This window comes from Elgaria multicarinata, chromosome 3 (genome assembly GCF_023053635.1).
Source record: "Elgaria multicarinata webbii isolate HBS135686 ecotype San Diego chromosome 3, rElgMul1.1.pri, whole genome shotgun sequence".
Classification (NCBI taxonomy): domain Eukaryota; kingdom Metazoa; phylum Chordata; class Lepidosauria; order Squamata; family Anguidae; genus Elgaria; species Elgaria multicarinata.
In genome coordinates this window covers 12,979,781-13,003,692 of record NC_086173.1, presented here as the reverse complement: position 1 = coordinate 13,003,692, position 23,912 = coordinate 12,979,781, and the positions used below count along the sequence as shown (strand labels likewise).

Sequence of the window (23,912 nt, the reverse complement as noted above, 5' to 3'; positions counted from 1 at the left end):
GTTTCTTATCCAAAAAGTGTTTAACCAGAGGAGCCCCCACCTTCTGATGTGGGGTACTTTTACGTGGGGTACTTTTTTTAGCCTTACTGTTTATTTTATTTGTATTTAAAAAACATGCTGAATTAGATCACTCTCTAGTGAGCTGAAAATTTCCTGATGCAAATGACCCTATGCCAAATTAGCCTAATTTACATTGGAAAACCCACATCCCTGGGCAAGACACTGAGAGCTCCATCAGACAAGCATTTTATTGCATGCTTGTTTGTTACTGGGCACTCACAGATTTTTGCGGGTCCCTCTCACAATGTTGTCTGCCTCCCGCCCCCTCCTAGGTTTCTTCGCACGACAAAACACCACCCCAGAAAGTCCGACTTATTTTTAAAGATGGAAGTTGCCACTATCTCCTGCTGTATGCAGGAGAAGCAGCAGGATCAAAACGGCCCACTGAATGGGCCACGTGCAAGTTTACTTCCTCTTTCAAAAGAGAAAGTAATGAGGGATAAGAAGTGATGGTAAGCAAATGCGATTTTCCCCTTTGTGATGATGCTCGCTGTCAAGCACTCTGGGCACATGCTAATTGCCAATATATGTGGAAACGAATAAGGAACTGGGATGTGCACCCCATGCTAAGCTATAGAACCCACCAAACCATAGATGCACACTCTCAAGAGAACATCCTTTATAGGACACCATAGCATTGCGTCTTATAGCTTCTGCTATCATTATGGGGCAACATGTTTGACAACATTTTGTGCGAAATGAAGCATTGGGCTACATGCGATGCTAGGATCTTCTCATGAAGGATATTCTCCTGGAGATGTGGGTACAACAAAGCTTGTTTTGGGGTGCAGGCACATATGAACTTTTGTTCTTTGTGCAGGCTGTTCATGCAGCTCTGTTTTAAATAATGAACTAGGAACCAACTTCACCCTTGTAGTTAGCAATTGGAAGGCTAAAGTGTTCCTGCTTCCCCACCCCAGCAAGTGACCTGTCAACAGGCAACTGATCTGCACTCTACCCTCTTTTTCCTGACCTCTAGCTTCCCTCCCATCTTTCATGGGTGGGAATAGATACTAAAAGCTGGGTATGCTTTAGAGCGGAGATGGGCAACCTGTAGCCCTCCAGATGTTGCTGGACTGCAGATTCTCTCAGTCCCAGCCAGCATGGCCAGTGGTCAGAGTTGATGGGAGCTGGAGTCCAACAGCATCTGGAGGACTGCACAATGCCCATGCCTCTTAGAGAGGACCTGTATTTCAGACTTACTGGCTGAGTTAGAGCGACACACTAATAAACCGCTAATCAATCATTTCTATATTAGCGTGTCGTCTGAACTCAGCCACTCTGATATTTTCCTTTTCCAAAGCAAGCATTAGCCCTTTCCGATTCCTGATATGCCTTAGCCATGGTCTCCCTTCCTAAGGGCAAGGAGGAGAGTTCCTCTCATATGCTCTCTTGGCTCTTTCTCAGTATCTTAAGAACAGCTCAATAGGGAGAAAATAGAAAGAACAGGTTAGCAGCTGTATGTCCAGACCACCCTTAAGCTGCCTGTTGCCAATTACTAATATACATAGGTTGAAAACTATCCCTAAAGGGCAAGCAAGTTCTCCTGCATTTGGCTGGAAAGAAATCAAGAGAAAAAGCAGCTGTCCCTCTCTCTCCTATCTCTCCCCACACCCATTTTCAAGCACACAAGGTCAGTTACAGAATTAGGGATTTGCTGAAGTTCAGCTTCTAAACTGTGTGCCAGAAACAAGATGGTGGAGAACATTTTGTTGTGTTTGCTTTCCTTAGCAGTAAGCCATAGGATGGATTCCTGTTTGTTCTGTCCATGCTTGTTCAGACTGAAAGAACTTCTTGTTTTACACTTCTTCCCTTCCCCAAAGAGTAAATAGAGCTTGATTTGCCCACAGGCTACAGATCAGCTATTTATCTGAGTCAATAAGGAGGGCAGTCTGGCTCTTAATCTTTTTGTTTAAATATTATCCCAAGTGATTAGCCACATGTTGTTTAGTAGAGCAGATGGGGAGATGTTGATTGTGATCTGTGCTTCGTAGCTAAGTCTTGTCTGTCCTTGTTGAAGAAATTCAGACCTTGCTTCATAACTTGTAATGTCAGGCATGGATAATAATTACAAACACACTTGTAATTTTCTGTAATATGAAACATGCATCTGTTTCTCTCCAATTAAGCAATTTGCACATGATGTATCACTTGGTGTTGATGTGCTGCAATGGAAAGTGTGGCGGCTTTAATATCAGAGACTTGGCTATGAGAAGTTCATTGTTATTACGCTAAGCAAATCACATTCAGCCTAACCAACAGTTATTATCATTAATTATATATCCTGCCTTTTCCAAGGAGTTCAAGGCAGTGTATCTTGCTTCTGTCCCCATTTTATCCTTCTAATTACCCTGTGATGTAGGTTAGGCTGAAAGACTGACTAACTCAAATGACCTTCATGGCTGACCTGGGTTTTGAACCCAGGTCTCCCCATTCTTAGCCCATTGTAACTACTACACCACACACATACAGATAGATAAGATAAATTAAACTGTGCTTTTTACACAGGATAAGAAGTTCCATAGAAATTACACATGTCAGTTCTTGGCTTCCGGACCCTTTAAGGGAAGAATAGATGTGGCATCTCTCTTCATGCTTCATTCACAAATTGTCATTGGGAATTGGGACTCACATTGAAGATGGGTGATTATTTACTAGATAATGCAGACACTTGCTACTCAGAAAACTTGGTATGGGTAAGGGTCATAGGAAGCTGCATAGAAATAAAGTTAGTGTTTCTTGTGGAGTTCTGACAATCTGATATCTTTTAAAACAAATGTGTTTCCATTTATGGAATGATTGTGTATGTGTTCCCCTGAAATCCTGCCTCTAGTTTCTGTGAAGGTGAAACACATATTTGAAAGGTGCAGCTCCCAGAGATGGAAGGTGTTGTAACCTAGGATTGTTCTACCCTTTTGCTGGCCTATGTGCCTGCTCATTTGCCTCTGAAAGTCTGTTGACACACATAGTTTTCAAATTTACCATGAGCTGGAGTCCTCATCCCCAGACACTTATTTTGGGGGGAAAAATTGGAATAAAACTTTGCAAATTCAGGGAAATAAACCTAGATTTTAGAATGAGTATTATGTGTGTAGATCAATTCAGTTAGTTAGTTAGTGCTGTTTCATGGCAACAGTAGGAATGCTTGAGGAGGGGAAAAGCCAAGAAGTCCTAACCTTTGGTCAAGTAGTGTGTCTTGCATGATTTGTAAATGGATTCCTCTAACACCTTTACTGTAACTTTACGTGGTAGGGAGGTGCTTTCCAAATGATTGTGAATTCTTAAATATATCAACATCCTATTTGCAGAAGCAACACAACTGAGATCTTTTTGCAAGGAACTGGGTGGATGAACAGAATTCTGCTCTTCCCTCCTGTCACATATAAACAAAGGGTTAGCAAGAAGCTGTGTTCGCAGACTGGGTTTTACTGCTGCCTAGTATAGCTGCCAAGAATACCTGGGTCCTATTATCATCCATTGGTCTGTACTTATTGAAAGAAAAGTGATTCTTTCTTGAATGGATGTTTGAACTAATGTTTGCTGCATCTACTTAGCTATGATTTCTATTGGCTTTGGTATGAAGAAACATTTTAGTACCTAGAGAAAGAAAGTGTGGCTTTGTATGACTAGTTAACTGTCTTGTGGATTCCCATTGCCTCCAGCATTCACATGTGCTAGCAAATTGACTTGGGACACTCAATCAGCAAGACTTCTTTTATTCAGGGAAATCTTATGGTGAAAAGCTTAATGGTTACACACTTCCAAAGTATTTAAAGCTGATTGATGGTCAGAAAGCTCCAGGATAATGTACAGTCAAAATGCTACTCACTACAGTAACAACCTGGTTTCCCAGTTGCCATCTCAACAGTTCCAAAAACGGGTTCCAAACCCGACCAACGGATGGGAAAGGTTTCTGTCATGATCCTTCAGGCAATCACCATGGGGAATTCTTTAAAGGCTTAAAAAACCATCCCAAGGGAGCTGGTCCAAACGTGGCCACACGTTGGTAGCTCAACTGGAAACCAAGGTCTCTGTGTTTCTAATCAGTTATCAAAACCTCGGTTGAAGTTATGTAAGACTAGATCTGGAAGCTATAGAGCTATTGTTGGGAAAATATTTTCCAGTTTTGACCATGTTACTCTGCCTCTGTATAGGAACATCTTTCTTTGAGGCTGGTTGTTGTTGTTGAACAGTAGCTGTTCCTCTCTCAGGAATGGCTTCTCTTAGGAATGGCTGGGGATAATGGGAAATGTAGTTCAACACATCTGAAGGACACCAAAATGGGGAAAGCTGGTTTAAGGCATTGTGGGGGGTTGGACCAGATGATGTTTGACATCCACACTAGTTCTTGGATTCTAATTATTCTGTGTAAATTCATCTATTTCTGGAAGGGTCACTACCAGCTTTTCAAAATTGTGCCAAGCTGTATCTTTTGCTGGGGAATAACATTGTGTTATCATAGAGGAGAAAGGATTCTGAATCTATCCCACCCATTGCTCCTCCCCTGTAAATTCCCCAGCTACTTGAGGTAGTGGCTGATTAGCAAGCTTAGTGAAAATGTATGGGCCCCTGGCCTTGAGTTCCCTTTCTTCTACTAACTAAACTGTAAATCCTGACCCTCTTTGTGTGATTTCATGTGTGTATGTGTTGCTAAAGATGATGTTTTAGTCCTGATTATATATATTTTTAGATTTTCTTAATGAGGTCTTTGTTCCAGCTAGGGACTTGGAAACATTGGCACAATGCCTCTTTGCCATTGTGCAGTGAAACACAGTGAATCAGACATGGAGGGGTGCCGTTTTTCACCTGCTGGAGGGCTGAGGGTATATCTCCACTGGAAGGGTGAGGAAGAGGAACAGTACCAGACTTACATGCAGGGGACTCTTTGTGCTGAAGAGATCTGCATTGATATTGCACAGAAGATTGGTAAGCAACCTATATGGTTCAAGATTGTTTAGATATCTGTTTGTGGAAACATGTACGTTCCTGCTGTTAAACAATAAATAAAAAACAACAACCTTGCACAATCCAAATATTCCTGTTCATCATCTAGGACAGGGGTGGGGAACTTCAGGTCCAGGGATCAAATCCAGCCCTACTGGAGTCCCAGTCCAGTTCTCTGGGGTTTCCAAGCTGACCATGCACTCCTTTCCCCAACCACCAATACGTTTGTTGGTTTCTTGACATTTGTACACTTTTCCCTCATTCCAAAATGTTGAAATAAGGCTTAGTTATTGACAGTAAGTGCTTTTATACTGGTACTTTTTGTATTATTATTGTTGTTGTTGTTGTTGTTTTGTATTTTTAGCAGTGCCCTTGAGAAGTTCTCTGAAATTGAATTTGGCCCTTGGACTGAAAGAGATTCCCCACCTCTGATCTAGGGAAACAGGTTTCAAGAGATTGTCTCTGTTCACGGAGTCCAACTTCCCTAGGCCAAGCTGTTATTCTAACTTCTGGAATTCCTATTTTGCTATTTCCACAAATTCTGTTTGAGTTCTGTAGCACTAGCCAAAGATAGGTTTGACTATGGATGTAAATCCCATGGATGGGGAACTAGATGGCTATTTGTGTGTCTTTTCTAAAGCAAAGGGGAAAGCCTGGAATTTTATTGGCCAGTGCTTGCTTTTTTCTTTCCATTCTAATTTAACCGAGGAAGTGTGTGTGTGTGTGTGTGTGTGTAACCTCTTCAATAAGAGATTTAGAGCAGGAGGTGTTTGCCCCTAAAAACAAGGAGGGAGATATTTGTGTGTGTAATGCTCCCTAACCATTGGAGAGAGAGTTTGGGTGTGGGAAAGAAACCCTCACACTTGTTTATACCATTAGATGACATCAGGATGCAATAAAGGGAATATGTTGGCACTTACAAAGGTGCTTTCTTGGTTTCATGGAATATTTAAACACATTTATACTGATTGCTGGCCCATCCCTAAATTCAGATAATTTTCTTAAATAATCTGTTTTAGAAAACTAGTTACAAAACTTCTCAAAAGGAAACTGAAGTCAAGAGGACCAAATCTCTCTGGCATGTTTGAGAGTTATTCAAAACTGCAATAATAGAAATTTAGGTAGAATGTGTATCACAGGTCAGGAAAGGTACCATTAAGTTCAAGAGCATGATTATTAAACAGTGTCAAGGACACTATTAGAGAAAATAAGGCTTCCTTCACTAAATGGAAATGTTGCCCACAAAAGGAAAACACAAAGGAACACAAAATTTGGCGAAAGAAATGCAGGCAGATGACATGGGATTCATGTGTCTGTTCCATGTTTTTGTGGTTTTAAATTTTGTATATTGTTTTTAATTGTTTTAAACTTATGTAAGCTGCCCAGAGAGCTTTGGATATGGGGCGGTATAGAAATGTAAATAATAATAATAATAATAATAATAATAATAATAAAGACTTCGAGAAGCATATAGCTAAGAATATCAAGACCAACAATTTTAAAAACTTTAAATGAATCAGATGCTGGAAACCAGCTAAGTAGGCAGTTGAACTATTGAAGGACAGTGGAGTTAAAGGAATGCTAAAGGAGGAGAAGGAAATTGAAGAGGAGCTGAATGACTTATTTGTATCTGTTTTCATTGCAGAAGATGTAAGACAGATACCTGTGCCTGAATTGACATTTTCAGGAAAGAGTGAGGAATTGAAAGCAGTGATAATAGATGACGTTCTAGATCTTATTGACAAACTCTAAATTAACAAATCACTGTGACCAGATAGTATCTCCTCAAAGGTTCTTAAGAACTCAAATGTTAAATTGCTAACCCTAACAAAAGTATTTACTTCAGAACATAAGAAGAGCCCTGCTAGATCAAGCCAAGGGTCCATCTAGTCCAGCAATCTGTTCACACAGTAGCCAACCAGCTGTTGACCAGGAACCCACAGGCAGGACACGAATACAATAGCAGCTTCCCACCCGAGTTCCCCAGCAACTGGTATATTTAAGCTTACTGCCTCTGATACTGGAGGTAGCACATAGCTATCAGAAAGGCATCTGACAATCTGAAAAACTAAGACAGAACAGATTTAACAAAATCCATACATCCCTAGATTAGTGTAAGTGTAAGTATAGTGGTGCATATTGGGGCTAAAAATCTAAACTTCACATATATTCTGGATGGGGCTGAGCTAGCAGTAACTGACCAGGAAATTAATTTTGAGTTCATGGTGGACAATTCAGTGAAAATGTCAACCAAGTGCGTTGGAACTGTAAAAAAAAGTGAATTCAGGAAAAAGGCAAGTAAGGGTGGGGGGCTATGACAGAGTTGTATAAATGGAATGGAGAAAGTGGATAGGGAGATGTGTTTTTCCTGTCATAACTGGGGTCAGCCAATGAAGCAAAAGGTGGGAGATTCAGGATTGGCAAAAGAAAATAATAACTCACACTGTGCATAGTTAAAATAGGATATTCATTTCCATAGGGTGTGGGGATGGCCACCAATGCGGATGGCTTTAAAAAGAGATTAGAACAATTCATGGAGGATAAGGCTATCAATGGCTACTAGTCATGATGGCTAGATGTTACCTCCAAGGTAGCATGCCTCTGAATACCAGTTGCTGTGAGAAAAACAGTAGGAGGCGGTTAGTGCTCTCGTGTTGTACTTCAGGGCTTACCATAGGTATCTGGTTGACCACTGTGAGAAAAAGAATACTGGACTAGATAGGCCTTTGATCTGATCCAGCAGGACACTTCTTACGTTTTTAGGAAATGTCTACTTATTAAGCTGTGCCCAATATGACAAATGCTGTTTTTCTACATTTCTCATAATCTTCTTGTTTTCCACAGGGATTACACCCATCTGCTACAGTTTATTTGCACTCTATGATCCACAGGCCAAACTATGGTTGCCTCCCAATCATGTGTTTGAAGTCGATAATGGCATCAAGTTGACCCTGCAGTTTCGGATGAGGTAAGAACATCCCTTGGCTCTCCATATGTGTTCCACCTGTGCTTCCTGCACCGTTGAGGTTACAAACTCACTGCAGAATATTTGTTGACAATTCAGATGGATACTTGTAGATGGGGTCCCTTCTATCTGATAAGTTGTGGGGCTAAAGAGAGCACTGAGGGGCTAGGGAGAGTGGGTTGGGTGGGTAGAAAAGGCAGTAGTAAGCTAAGGGGGTGTTCAGGAAGAGGAGAATTAAGCCACAAGAGCTTGGGGGAGCCAGCAGGGAGCAACCTTGGGGGTTGTGGAGGGTTATGTGCTTGTATGCCTGAATAGATGGGAGTTGCATGTGTGTGAGAGGTGATGGGGAGGGAGAAAGTTTGCATGGGATTTTGGAGGGATTCTGAAAAAGTGTGGTTTTTCATGTGATTGCATTGATGAGTAGAAGGGAAGGACATGCGTGTATGATAAATACATGTGTGTGTGAATGGATAGAGGATTGATGGTGTGTAAGCATAAGAGCAAGAGAGCACCTGTTGGGTGGTGGGCTTGAGCAGAGAGAGTCAATTGGTTAGGGTGGGGTGGGGTGAATTAAAAAGTTTGCCTTCTGTGAAATACGTTTCTGTTGGCATTGAAAACAGTGGCTTCAAATGAGTTGTCTAGTACGATGGGGCTCGGATCCCACCCCTGCTTTGTACCTAGGCTTTTGGGCAGATTCTTTGCCCATGCCTCCCATAGCAGCCATTTTGTGGTGGTGCCCAGGACAGTTTCTAAAATTGCCAAATGTGTTCCTTGGCCCCAAAAGATTGCCTACCACTGGTCTATATAGTAATTATGTGTGTGTTTTAAAATTACATTGCAAAAAAAGTCACATACCGTATTTCTTCGATTCTAAGATGCCATCGATTCTAAGGCGCACCCCATTTTTAGAGATGTTAATTTGGGGGGAAAAGGGCGTCTTAGAATCAAAGAAATACGGTAGGTTGTTTCCTGTCAAAAGCTGCCTGAATTTCCTGTCTGTGTCTGCCCTCCATCCCGGAGCTTTGTTTCTGCTGCAAAGCAAAGCCCCACCGCCCTCCCTGCGCAAACGCAGGACGAAGCAAGAGCCCTTCTGCCACCCTCCTGCTTCCTCCCCGCTGAGCCCAGGGTGGCGGCAGGAAGGAGCTGCGGGCAGGAGGGGGCCGGCCGAGGGGCAGCCTGAAAGGTTCGGGGGTCCTGAGCACAGAGGGGGAGACGAGCCCCGAAAGGCCTCCAGCCGCTCCCCGCTGCATCCAGGGCGGGAAACGCCAGAGTTTGGTTTCGCGCCTAAGAAGGGAGGGAGAAGGGGCGGGGAAGACGCGAATGGCTCCGTTTCCTTTATTGGCTCGGAGTGAGTTCTGCGCCGCCTCAGGCAAAAGGTCCTCCTAAGTGCCGCCCCCCCCCAAACCCTCATATAGGGGGGCGGATTTAGTCGTTAACCCTCATTGGAGCTCAGAGGTTAAAGCAGCAGCAGGTTTCCAGGAAGGAAAAGCAACGCCCCTGCAGAGGAACTTAACCACCAGGACTAAATAGCTTTGGATAGCCTTCTCCTCAGAGGATTTATCCAACCCGCTTTTGAGCCATCCAAATCGGTGACGGGACGTACTAAAACAAAGGACAATACCGTATTTCTTCAATTCTAAGACGCCATCGATTCTAAGGCACAGTCCATTTTTAGAGCTGTTAATTTAGGGGGGAAAGTGCATCTTAGAATCGAAGAAATACGGTAACAAGGTTCTCCATTTATAACAGAAATGAGCAAGTATTATTTTATATAAAAGAGTTCTGGTTTAACAAAGACCCCCAACCTGAGGCCTTGCACAATTCCTGACTGTTGGCCATGCTGATAGGAGCTGATGGGAGTTGACGTTTATAACATCAGGAGGGGCCCTGGTTGGGGAAGCCTTTCTCTAGACTATCTCATCTAGTACTTTATTTTTTTTTTAATTAGCAGAGATTCACAGATATGCTGATACCAAGCAGTCAAGATAGGCACACCCACAGATTTCCATTGGCCAACAATTTCCATATAAGCAGCTATGATAAGTGATACTATAAGACTTGTTTGAAGTAAGCCCTTCATAGTTAATCAGGGAAATGTCCAGCCAGTGATGATATTCTGAGTTCAAGGTTGGCTGCTTATCTGGACTCTAATAAAATAACAGGACAAATCTAGTATCAAAATCTGTGGCCCGATTGGAGTCCACAAAGAGAAGAGCCTTCAGAATGGTGGCCCGCTTTCTGTGGAACTCCCTGCCTCTGGGCTTCAGGCAGGTGCCAACACTGTATTGTTTCCGGAGCCTCCTGAAAACAGCCTTATTCCAGGAAGCATTCCTTGACTGACAGCCAAGTTTTTTGGGGGGCATTCTATGTTTTTCTTAGTATAACAATGGTGTGTTAATTTTTGTATCTTTTTTTAAAATTCTTATGTTCACTGCTCTGGAATCTGTTTCAGATATGGAGCGGTATACAAATATTGTAAATAAATAAATAAAATTTGGATATTAATTCACAGTTCCATCACATACAGTTTAAGGATCCTTAATCCTAAACAATTCAGGATACCTAGCTGACCGCCTTCCCCTATCTTTACCAAATCAATCCCTGATAACTTTGAGGAGCCCTTACTGATCATTCCATGACTACCAATGTGTTGCCAAGTAATGGCATGTAAGTGGGCCTTCTCGGTAGGGGAACCCACCCTCTGGAATGCTCTCCCGCACATGGTTCAGGAGGCAGAAACTGACAAGCTTTAAATGCTTCTTGAAGACGCATCTGATTATTCAGGCTTTGCCTGACTTGTAATTCACAATGACACTAATCTGTTTGTTGTTTCTGTTGTAATGTTGATAATGTGTTTATTATTTTATATTGTTTTTATATTATATATTTTGCTTATACTGCTTAGATATCTTAGGATATCAAATGATATACAAATAGTTTAAATAAACAAAATACATTTGCACCCCTTCCCCTAGCAATATGGTGAAGTTGTCTTGTGTATGTGATGAAGTTTTGAGAGGAGTGAGGCACCAATGATGAATGAACATCAGAGCCAATTTGAGGAGGGCGGCATTCTAATATTTATTTATTGCATTTTTATACTGTCTTGATGCCTTAAGTAAGTCCTTTAGGGAGCATTGGGCAGTTGGAGATTGGCAACTTTAACTCAGTAACACACTTAAACTGAAGGAAATAATTTTCATATGAATTAATAATTCAGAGGTATTAAGAACTTTTTATCATTCAGTAGGTGGTGGTGAAACTACTGATTTATAGAATTCAGGAGCGTGGATGTAGTCCCAGTGATAAAGTTGCAGAAAGTAGACCTCCACTTTAGACTACCATTGACCCATTGGGGGCCATTGTAAGGAGAGAGTGAACTGCTCTCTAAAGGAGGCGAGGGATGTTGCGCTGCTGATGGCATCTAATGAGTAGTCTGAATGCTACTGATCCTGATCTGGAGCCTTATGGATATGCTTTTTGTTTTGTTTTGTTTTCTACGGTCAACTTTACCTTAATTAGAGGGACGGATAAGCAAACAAGTGAGGCTTTAATGGGTAAAAGACTTGAAAGCTTATTTTGCTTCATTAACCTTTTCGACTTGGATGATCTTCTCGATCATCCCAGAGTGCAGGACGCGGAATAACGGACTCAAGTTACAGGAAGTCAGATTCCGGCTGGACATCAGGAAAAACTTCCTGACTGTTAGAGCAGTACGACAATGGAACCAGTTACCTTGGGAGGCTGTGGGCTCTTCAACACTCAAGGCCTTCAAGAGGCAGCTGGACAACCATCTGTCAAGTATGCTGTAGGGTGGATTCCTGCACTGAGCAGGGGGTTGGAGTCGATGGCATTTTTGGCCCCTTCCAACTCTATGATAACTTCTGCTTTGGTTATGCCATGCAGTGATTGATCTGAACTTTAAGTCAAGGAAATAAGCTTAATTTAATGGGGTTTGGGGCTCTTGATTTGGCCATTTCATCTTGAGAGAGTGCGTCATTATATCCTCAGGTATGGGGAGCTGAGTGAAGTGAATTTCCTCCAAGCACTTTTCACCCAAGTGATAAAGGTGCAATTCAGATAAGTTTAGTACTGGCCAATGTTCTGGCCAGTACATTGGATTGGAGCCTTTGCCGTCAGACCCTTATCATGGTCAGAACATTAACTCATTAAGGTACGAGTGGAAATAACAGAACACCTCTGCAGGTCTGGGCCATTATCATAGAATCATAGAATCATAGAATAGCAGAGTTGGAAGGGGCCTACAAGGCCATCGAGTCCAACCCCCTGCTCAATGCAGGAACCCATCCTAAAGCATTCCTGACAGATGGTTGTCCAGCTTCATCTTGAATGCCTCTAGTGTGGGAGAGCCCACAACCTCCCTAGGGAACTGATTCCATTGTCATACTGCTCTAATAGTCAGGACGTTTTTCCTGATGTACAGCTGGAATCTGGCTTCCTTTAACTTGAGCCCGTTATTCCGAGTCCTGCACTCTGGGAGGATCGAGAAGAGATCCTGGCCCTCCTCTGTGTGACAACCTTTTAAGTATTTGAAGAGTGCTATCATGCCTCCCCTCAATCTTCTCTTCTCCAGGCTAAACATGCCCAGTTCTTTCAGTCTCTCTTCACAGGGCTTTGTTTCCAGACCCCTGATCATCCTGGTTGCCCTCCTCTGAACACGCTCCAGCTTGTCTGCATCCTTCTTGAATTGTGGAGCCCAGAACTGGATGCAGTACTCTAGATGAGGCCTAACCAGGGCCGAATAGAGAGGAACCAGTACCTCACGTGATTTGGAAGCTATACTTCTATTAATGCAGCCCAAAATAGCATTTGCCTTTCTTGCAGCCATATCGCACTGTTGGCTCATATTCAGCTTGCGATCTACAACAATTCCAAGATCCTTCTGGTTTGTAGTATTGCTGAGCCAAGTATCCCCCATCTTGTAACTGTGCCTTTGGTTTCTATTTCCTAAATGTAGAACTTGGCATTTATCCCTATTAAATTCCATCCTGTTGTTTCCAGCCCAGCACTCCAGCCTATCAAGATCCCTTTGAAGTTTGTTTCTGTCTTCCAGGGTATTAGCTATCCCACCCAATTTTGTGTCATCTGCAAATTTGATCAGCATTCCCTGCACCTCCTTGTCCAAATCATTAATAAAAATGTTGAAGAGCACTGGGCCCAGGACTGAGCCCTGCGGTACCCCACTCGTTGCCTCTCCCCAGTTTGAGAAGGTTCCATTGATAAGTACTCTTTGAGTCCAATTCTGTAGCCAACTGTGAATCCACCTAATAGTTGTTCCATCTAGCCCATTTTAGCTAGTTTGTTAATCAGAATATCATGGGGCACTTTGTCAAAAGCTTTGCTGAAGTCAAGATATATGACGTCCACAGCATTCCCACGGTCCACAAGGGAGGTTACCTTATCAAAAAATGAAATCAAATTTGTCTGACAGGACTTGTTCCTGACAAATCCATGTTGGCTTCTAGTGATCACCGCATTGATTTCAAGGTGTTTACAGATTGACTTCTTTATAATCTGCTCCAGAATTTTCCCAGGGATGGATGTCATTATGATAGTCTTGCCCTTGGACTGGAGATTTATAGATTCTGGAATGTTCTGAATTATGCTACAAAACAAAGGCAGCTCTGTCAAGGCCTTTATTGGAGAGTCAGATGAATGGTCGTTGAGAGCAATTGACAACCCCTGCACACTCTCCTGGTTTTGGAGGGTCAGGTGCTGCACACCATGAAGCATGTAGAGAGAGCTGGAGCACAAGTGACTGAAGATGCATGCTAATATGGTGAAGCATGCTATAAAGTTAGTTTGCAAGATTAAGAAGTGGTGTGGGTATTTGGAGGTGGTAAACATTTTTTTCTCTGTGCCAGCATTGCATCAGTTGAATTATAAGAGAGCTATTTGTGGGGGATAAATGGAGTAACATGCTGAAAGTCTGTGCAATCTAATGCCTGCTGTGGTGATTTGTCTTGGTTCTTTGCTGATAAAATAATTCAGATCTGGTGTGACTTGGATGTTGCTGTTACATAGATTCTGAGCCCAGAGGTACTAGAGTCCTTTTCTTGTTACAGGTGCTTGGATCACTTTTCGTATATTATCTTGAAGATGTGAACAAGGCAAATTGTGAGGGCCACCATGTGTAGCTTGAATGTAAGCATTTTCTGGCTAGTTAAGATTGGCTAGGCTGAGCTTGGGTATTGTTGATGTCATATTGGATATCCCATTTCAACAAAGCAATGGTTAGATCTCTCCTTAAAAACCATTGTTGAGCAGGTAGCAAGGCAACTCTAGGTACAACTGGTTGAAGAATTCTTCCTTGACCTTTTTCAATCAAGTTTCCAACCTTATTATAGTCCGAATGGCAGTGGTTGCTGTGGTGGACAATCTATGTCTCATAATATCTTGATACAATGTGGCTCATAATATCTCGCTTCAAAGATATCTGGTGGTGAGTTCCTGGGCTTGCTTTTGAGTGTTTCCCAAGCTTTTTGTGGGGGATGCACTCAGAGTTGTAATCACTGAGGCGAGGTCAACCCCTGTTGTGAGTGGTTCCACTAGGGTCAATCCTGTCACCTATGTTTAATATTTAGGTGAAGCCACTTGGTAAAGACAATCAGATTTTGGCAATGAGTGTCATCAATATGTTTTCAAGCTCATTGGAGATACAGCCCCACTCCACCAGTTAAAATCTGTATTGGATGCCCTGTCATTGTAAACCTCCCAGAGAATTTTATAAACCGCCCAGAGAGCTTTGGCTGTGGGGCGGTATATAAATGTAATGATGATGATGATGATGATGTTAGGGCAACTTTGGCAAGGAGAGAGGGGCTTTTTAGTGATGGTGATGGGTCTGTAGAATAGTTTTTGGAAGGAGAAGGTTCACTGAATTGCATCCCTAGGGGCACAGAAAAGGATCTCCGAGTCCTGTGTATTCAGAATGAACTATGGAAGTTGAAATCCGTTGAATTGGATAATACTTGCTGCTGATATGGATGTTTTAGTTGCTGCAATTCAGCTTTTATTAATAGTGGGTATTGCAATCTGCCCCTTTTAGGTCTGGGAATACACTGTACCATGTTTGCCTTATTTGCCCAGGGAAACCTACCTAAGCATAGCCCTGGAGGCTTTCTGGAAGCAGTGTAAAATGGTTTTATTCAAGAAAACATTGATAATGTTTTTTGTATAAGTTCCAGTAGATTGAGGTGGGGTTTGCTTTATTGCCCGTAATATAGCCAAATGGCTAGGGTATTGTTATTAGCATAAACACAATTTGTATTATATTATATTGAGAGAGTTAACTGCTTTGAGCATTTTGATTGGCAAGGCACGGTATGAATGCAGTACTTTTACATTCATAATTAATAACTTTCTCTTGTTCTAGAAGGACTGGATATGTACTTTGCAGTCAGTATTGATGAATCCCACTTTGAATTCTGTGTAGAACAATGATCTTTTAAATAAAATGATCGTTTTCAGTGGCTCAGGCCATAATGCATTGCTTTAATAATTGTGCCAAATGTTCTTCGTGTTAAAACTAAGTAGTTTGCACTTTGCTTCTCAGCAGACTTTCTACCTCAGGTTACATGCATGTGTGTCTTGGTCAGTGTGGTTTGGCCACACATTTTGACAGAGCTGGCTGCTTCTGCCAGAAAGCATTATACAGATACAAAAATAGAATCCTGCCTGCTGTACCAAAGCAAAGCTGTGGTATTTGACGGGAGAGAGAGAGAGTGCTATCTCAACCTGGCCTTATTTTAACATGCCCAAAACTTAATTTTCATAAATATCAGGTATGTTGAGGACATTTTCAGAGAAGTATTAGTACAGTGAAGATGTCAGCAGGGTACACTTCTCTTCTGATACTTAAGATTGCAACCCTAAACATATTTACTCAGAAGTAAATCCCTCTGAGTTCAAAGTGTCATAGATTCTTCAGAAACTTTCTCCACGTGTGCAGCTGTGATCTGAGAAGGAAGTGGGTAGGGTGATTATCATGATGATGGAGAAAACCTGCTCCAGGTTAGTGCCTTATTGAAGATGGTGTGAGCTGTTGGTTTAGTTTATGTGTTAAACAGAGATAACCAGAACTTACTGCTTTAATATTAGCGCAAGATCAGCTTTTGCAGGAGCTATATAGCCATGCTTTTGAGCAGAAGCTTTCTTTCGGTCATATTTTCCCTGACCAGAAGCTTGTTTAGCTTAAAAACACATCAGTATTCCTGAGTGATTAATCAGTTCTATTCCGTCACTGCCCAGGGATCATTTTGATGAAGGCCAGTGTATAAATTCCTTAAATAAATAAATAAATAAATAAATACTCATTTTCTTTCTTCTTGAATTGGTTTGGGTGACACTCTCTTATGCCACTGCTTTCAAATAAAGCTAATTAGTACCTGCTGCTTTAACATGAGGTGAGGGTAGGGTTGTAAGGATCCATAATATTTTAAATGCTGTGGATAGTATGATTAGATGAATGATTGAATAGCTTGTCCACAGCAGGGGCTTCCCATGTTGTTAGAAGATCAAGGCCTGGAGTCAGCAAGCAAGCCTATAATGGTGCACTTGATTGATTGTTTAGCATCCTTAACTCATCTTGGCCATAGAAGCTACAACTGAGCAGCTCTCAGGGAAGATACTGCTGCCTCCTAACCAAAAAGTCTTATTGCCTTGCTATACATTCCTCAAGATGGAGATGCTTGGCATTGTCTGCTGATAATGAGGTGCTAATGAGTACTTACTGCATGTTAGTTTCTAATTATATAGAAAAAGTGGCTTTGGACCAAAAGACCGTTTCCTTTTTGTGCAGAAACTGGTGCTAAAATGTAAGCACCAGATTTTCTTTGTAAAAGAATATATTTCAAAGTAAGGTGCTCTAAATGACCACAAGGCATGTACAGACAAATCAGAAAGCGTACTTTGCATTTATAGTGTTGGAAGAGTGTGCTTGGTCTCAACTTAGAACTTGGTCCAGTAGAATAGGCAGTGGGGAGGGGGAAATTACCCACCTGACCAAGTACTAAGATGCTAGCTAAAATCTGATAAAACTGTGGCTTCATTTTTTACTTCTCTCCCCTCCCCTCCAAATCTTCTTCTCATACATCAACACTGGCCCTGTAGGGCAAGATGAGGTGGGGCTAAATTGTTTCCACATTATTGCTGACAATCTTTGCAACCACATCTGTTGTGGGAAGGCCTACCAGTGCAATTCTGTGTTTAGCAGACTTATCGTATTGTATTGTAGTTCTTTATTTACAGTCAACAGACCAATATAAAACAAGAAGATACACCATTATATAAAACAGTACAAAGTAGGGATAAAAAATAGGGAGTGTTACAAAACCACTAAAGATACTAGATTGTTATTTGTTGGTTTCTGAAAAGGGAACAGAATTGGGTTATTGGGGCCTAGCACAGTGAAAAAGGGAGGGATATATAGATAATAAAATTGCTAATCTGTGGATTTAAGCGCAATCAGCATCCATAAGAGATCTGGTGCGGATGGCCAAATTCAGGAATTTGGCCACCTGCTCAGTGGTAGATTTACTGGAGCCCTGAAGTAGACTAATCAGGAGTGACTCAGGGGATCGTCCAGTGAGACGTTGCATAATAGGACATAATAGGTCTTTCCTTGCCTGTGGGTAAAAATTGCAATGGAAGAGCACATGCAGAATGGATTCCACCTCGATGTTATTACATGGGCAGTATCTGTTTTTGGATGGAATTTTCTTATATCTGCCCTCCAGCAACTTGGAGGGGAGGACGTTAAATCTTGCTAGGGTGAATGCCTTCCTGTATTTGGGAATGGTTAACCAACCCAGGTATGGCATTCCATCTTTGCAAGAAGGGACTGGGAGACCCAATGATTGGGGGGAACATGGTCCCCAGGCAGTTCCCCGGAGCTCTTGGTGGTCTATATCCAGTAGTCCCTGTTTGGTGATCTGTTTAGCGCTGTCCAAGTCCAGAGATAGCAGGAAAAAAGGGGATAGCCCTATTGAGGTTACTTTTTGCACCATTGCCCTAGACCAGTGAGATTCGGAGGGTTCTAACAGGACTTTGTTAGAACCCTCCGACTTATCTATCTAGCAGACTTAGCTATCAGAAATATACCCTTGTTCTCACCAGTATATCCTGGTAACAACATATGCTGAGTTTGTTTGATTTTAACAGACCCCAGAATAGCTGTTTTTATAAGGATACTGTGTTTTTATGCTTTTTATGTTTTCAAACTTTGTATATTTGTTTTAAGGTTTACTGTTTTTAACTTTTGTAAAAGTTAGAGAGCTTTGGCTATGGGGCGGTATATAAATGCAATAAATAAATAAATAACCCATAGAAAATCCTTCAGTTGAGTGATGATGTCTTCTACCACATTTAGAATTGCTCTCATACTATATGGCCTGAATAGATCCCATGAGTCCACTTCTATTTTTCCCACCAATGGCTCAGGCCTTGTCCCTCTCATGCATATATGCTATCACTGGGTTCTCAATCCTCTTTTCTGACAGTGATTCTGCAATTGCTAAGCTATGCTATACTATGCCCTACATCTCCTTTTTTCTTTTTGCAATTATAACTTGAGATATGCTTGTTCATCTAGGAAATAGGTATGATTTGTGTTTATTTTTTTCCAGTTACTTGTGGGTGCTCTACCAAATGTAAAGGGGTAGTAATTTGGACTGTTGCTAGTTAGATGTCTTTAGAATACTGGAAATGTCTCCTTTGTGAATGGAATTGCCATGACCTGCAAATTGGTTCATGTGAATGCATGGTTAATGTGCTGTAGGTGACTTGAGATGATGCGTAAGCAAAGCTTGGAAGATGAAGGGAGTAGAGCTTTCCCTGTGCCTGCTTGAGATCACCCCTGAAATCCAAATAAGCAATTGCTGCAGCATCAGGGCTGCTAGCGGAATGAGTCATTGACATTCATGACTTGCTTGTCTTGGAGCCAGCCAGACAAAAATCAATAGGTGGCATTTTGCCAAAGCTCTTTCACTGCAATAGCTAGGAGACTGAAATGGCCAGACCGGCTATCAGGGAAGCTTCTTCTTCAGGACTCGTTGGCTGAGTTATGCTCTCAGTGTCCATACCGGCAGCATGCTTGTTTTTCTTCAAAATCAGCCCCACTGAGCAGTCTTTATTAATCTCTTGGGAGAGAGTCTGCATGGCTGCATCACTCAGGTGCAATTTTGTATGCATATACTGCTAGAATAACTTTGATCATAGCTGTTGATATCTTAATATAAGCTGAAGTAACCTGGCAAAGCATTGACACTGTTTATTGCAAATATGACTGCAGCAGAAATAATAGTTAGCATTTATATAGCGCTATTCTTAAGTGGTCAAAACACTTGGCAAACATTATCTCAGTAATCTTCACAACAGCTCTGTTAGGTAGGCCAGTATTATTCCCGTATTGCAGGTAGGCCTCTAAGTCTAAGAGAGAATTTTAAGAGTGAGTTTATGGCTGAGTTGAGTCATGCTCTTTATCACTGGTAAATCAGCTCTCATGAGATTATTTCAGGTCATTAAGTTTAGAATATTAACAGTAGAAATGGGAGGAGTGTTTCGGAAGGTGGTAGAGGAAGGTGGTACTACCAAGTAAGCTGTCCCAGGCCCTGTTACGGTTGCTAAAGCCTGCCTTGTCCCTTCAATACCTAGTGCCTGGCATCTTCCTAGATGCTAAGAGAGCTCTGCCATTATGCCTTCCCAGAGTTGTCTAAGGAGGCTGGTCATCTTTGGCGGTGGCTCCTCTTGCTCCAAGCTACTCTTCTACTAGTTGGACACGTGTACACCCTGCATGCCATCTTTCTGCTCCTTCCATTTACCTTTGCTCCAGGGCTGAGTAACTGTTATGGGCCACATATTCTCTCCATCAGGTGTTTCTTCCACTGGATCAATCTGCTCGGTATGCATGCTCTTTAAGCTGATATCCAAGTTGCTGACCCAGATTCCTTCCCTTCTGCACATTGAAACTCTAAAGCTTTGTTTCAGTTGGGCATTCTTGGATTTTGTATGCGTTTGTTTCAGTAAACTGAAGATGGAGCTGTAGTTGTTTTTCCCTAAGAGGAAACATTTAATAGTTTGTAAAGCATGGCAGATAAGTTCTGACTTGCTGCTAATTGTTTCTGCACATTGGGCACAACAGCTTACTTAATGCCCTGAGCCAAGTCCGTGTGACTTCAGTGAGTACCTTAATATTGCATCCAAACATAACTAGGCAGATTTGGAAATAGATTCAAAGCAGTGTTCTGCCAGTGAACCCCACTACTCATGATGCAGTTTTGACAACATAAATGTCCTTTAAGCCACAGGAATTTGTCACAGTTCTTACATCTGGTCCTGTCTGCTTTGGCTGACATTAACATATGTTTGCCAATGTGACATGCAGATTTATTTATTATTTATTTATTTTATTTATTTAAGGATTTTTATGCCGCCATTCAGCCAAAAAAGGCTCTCACGGCGGCTTACAAAAGTATTTCTTGACAGTCCCTGCCCACAGGCTTACAATCTAAAAACTAGATGGTTGCTAGTTTGCAATAACTACTACTTTCTCATTGAACTAGAAGCCAGTTGTTATTGATTTTTGTCTAGAATGATTGTACTAATTGTACTGTTGTCACTTATACAGGTATTATTTTCGAAACTGGCATGGGACGAATGACAAGGAGCCAGCTGTCTATCGCAGCATTCCTCGTTCAAATGACTCAGATGATAAGCCACAGAAGGGCGAGCAAGGCAATGCCCTACTGGATAAATCATCATTCCAGTATCTCTTTGAGCAAGTATGATCTGCTTTGTTGATATTGATCTTTTCAGATTAAGCCAAGGTGCCCATCCTCTTTAGCCATTTTTTCTTAGTATTACTATGTTTTCTTGGGGCTCCCCGGATGGGTAGGGCAAACCCAAATAGCTCTTGAATTTCAAAGCCATAAAGGTCAACCCTACACTGTAAGGCAGGGCCATCCATTTCCAAGCTCTCCTCTGAGCAGACTGTAAAATCCAGATCATAGCATGTCTCAAGCAGGGAATATATACACACAGCATATAATTGCAAGTGTAAAACACTCTGAGCCTAAGCTTCTGCCAGATTGGGCATGTTTGCAGAGAGTTCAGGAGGATGAAACTGGGAGGCAGACACAAAGAAATGTTGGTAAGATATGGCTGTAGGAAGCAGGAATACATAAAAGCTGTGGAGGTCATTGGTGAATTCCAGAGACACTAAAGCAACACATGGGAAATAGTGAAACAGTTGCCAGGAGATGTTCATCAGTTGGCAGTAGGCTGCAGTTCAAGCTCCCCACCTTACCCCAATAGAGGAAATGTGGTCAGATAGCCAAACTCCTGCATCCTAGATCAGTCTCCAGAAAGCTCCAAGCAAGCGAACTGAGCCACATTCTACAGAGGAAGGAAAAACGCTTTTCTGAATTACAAAGCAAAATGATCCCTTCTGTGCCCTCCCTGGCATCATTCACATACTGAATTTGATCAAAACCCATCCAACGGGTCTAAAGTTTATTGGAGTGTAATTATGTGCCACTCAGTATGTATTCTGAACATTCATGTGACCTGACTACTCTTTCCTCTTTAACACTAGACCTAATATATTTGCTGCATAGAAATTAGAATAAAGTTAATTAATTGTGATTTGCTTCACTTGCACCAGAATGGCTCTCTTTGGCATTGGTGATGGTGGGAGGTGGGGAGGTAGAGACGAAAAATTCCATGGCTGTCAGGAAATGCCTCAATGGGAAGGTTGGACACCACCAGTTTCAGGTTGGGGGAGGCAAATGCAGGCTGGATCCAGACAGAACTGAATAGGGCAAGGTGGGTATGAATTCTAGAGGAACATTGTTTTCCTGGCTTCATTGTTTCATTACTACGAATAGCCTTTAGCAGAAAATACGTTTTGCATACATGAAATTACAGGTTGTACCCCTGGCATCATTTTAATTCAGTTTCCAGTAACCGGGGTAGCCGCTTTGACCAAGACCCTAGAGAGGTGCATTTGAGACCCACTAGTTTGGAAATGTACCTCCTTGAGAGTTACTTCTTTGGTTCTTTTTTCCTAGGGGAAATATGACTTCATTAACGATGTTGCCTCTCTAAAAGACCTACGCACTGAACAGGAGATTCACCAGTTTAAAAACGAGAGCCTGGGGATGGCTGTCCTCCATCTCTGTGACATTGCTCTCAAAAGAGGCATCTCCCTTGAAGAAGTGGCAGAGAAAACCAGGTGATTACCATGGTGATGGAAGCCAGAACTGTGTGTATGGTGTACTTCCCATCCCTGTAATCCCAAATTCCTTTTCAAAGGGTGGCAGATATTAACTCCTGAAGTCCTGTTTGAGATCTTCTATTAAGACGATATTAGTGTTGTGAGTTTCATGTATGTGTACCAATTTAAAAGACTGCGCTGCCAACTCCCCCATGCTGTGGTTCAATAAGAATAATGCGTGGGGTGGGAATGGGGAGGCATTTCCTGTGGTTCATTGTGGTGGCATATTTAATCCTCCCAGCCTATTCTGTATACGCCATTCTAAGAGACGTAAGAACTGCCTTATTGGATCAGAAGAAGCATCCATCTAGTCCAGCATCCTGTTTTCAACCGAGGCTTTGCTAGAGAGAAAACCCGCAAGCAGTCTGAAGGCAACAGCTTTCCCTGTTGTTTGCTTCCGAGCACCTGGAATTCAAACTGCCTCTGAATTGGGGGAGAGTGTATGTGGATAAGAACTATTGCTAGAGTTATTCAAGTATGAAGAAGAGTTGCAGAGAATCATGGTTCCCCAGTGCATATCTTATGGGTTTCAGAGCATTCACCATTATAGCATTTTTTTTGTCTTTTCACACCCTCATTTGGTTCACTCCTGATTTGTAGTACCTATTTTACATCAGTCAGATGCCTTGAAAGAGCTGAATCCAGAATATTCATTCTTGGATTGTGCTAGATCAGTGGTTCCCAAACTTTTTCAGGTCACCGCCCCCTTGGTTCCACAAACTCATGCCCAGTGCCCCCCTACCCTACACTATAAAAATCATTATTCAGAATAGTGGTTTTCAATGACCCACCAAGGAAGATAATGACAATAAAATTCAAAACAGTAACAATTAATTGAATACTTTATTAAAATTCCAATTATTGTGCCCTGCCATGCTGACTGCAAACAGAGGCGTTCGCTTTCTTTTCCCTCCCCCGGCAAGCCTGGGGCAGGTGCTTCCCATTTAGAGGGGATTCTAGGAGTTGAAGGACTTTTTTCTGTCTAAACGTGCATAAAATTGCACCTTTAACTTATGTCACACTAGCATGAATACAGGAATCAAATAGGATTTCCTTCTTCAGTGGAACACACTTACTTAGGAGTTAGCACCATTTTGTTATAGGAAAGGATAATGTATTTTAATTAAACTTTTATTATTATTATTATTATTTATTTATATAGCACCATCGATGTACATGGTGCTGCACAGACCACACAGTAAATAGCAAGACCCTGCCGCATAGGCTTACAATCTAATAAAGTTGTAGTAAACAATAAGGAGGGAAAGAGAATGCAAACAGGCACAGGGAAGTGTAAACAGGCACCGGGTAGGGTGAAGCTAACAGTATAGAGTCAGAACAAACTCAAAGTTTAAAAGCTATAGGAAAAAGAAAAGTTTTTAGCTGAGTTTTAAAAGCTGTGATTGAGTTGGTAGTTCTCAAGTGTTCTGGAAGAGCGTTCCAGGCATGAGGGGCACAAAGTTTTCCTATTGAAAATCTGGCTGGGACTGAAGTAGAGGGGCACTAATTTTACTGTACTTATTGACTTTAAATATGGTTAAATATCCCACAGTTACCTTGCTATTCTATTTCTACAATTCATTTTCTCCTGTCTTTTCTTCACCCTCTCTTCGTTTTCAGGCTGAATCCTATGCACATTTAGCTCATTCT

General features: G+C 41.8%; 1 protein-coding gene across 2 annotated transcripts in view; it reads left to right on the top strand.

The window, feature by feature from the left end:
• Window positions 1-4,783: 4,783 nt before the first annotated feature.
• Window positions 4,784-23,912, top strand: part of TYK2 (tyrosine kinase 2) — a 57,694-nt gene continuing 38,565 nt past the window's right edge. For both annotated transcript variants that reach the window (XR_010025166.1, XM_063119310.1), the window contains exons 1-4: window positions 4,784-4,986; window positions 7,849-7,972; window positions 20,616-20,769; window positions 22,057-22,220. Coding sequence is in view for 1 of the 2 variants with exons in the window: in XM_063119310.1 (XP_062975380.1) it covers window positions 4,803-4,986; window positions 7,849-7,972; window positions 20,616-20,769; window positions 22,057-22,220 (626 nt within the window). In the remaining variant the exon portion in view is untranslated. The remainder of the gene's footprint in view (window positions 4,987-7,848; window positions 7,973-20,615; window positions 20,770-22,056; window positions 22,221-23,912) is intronic.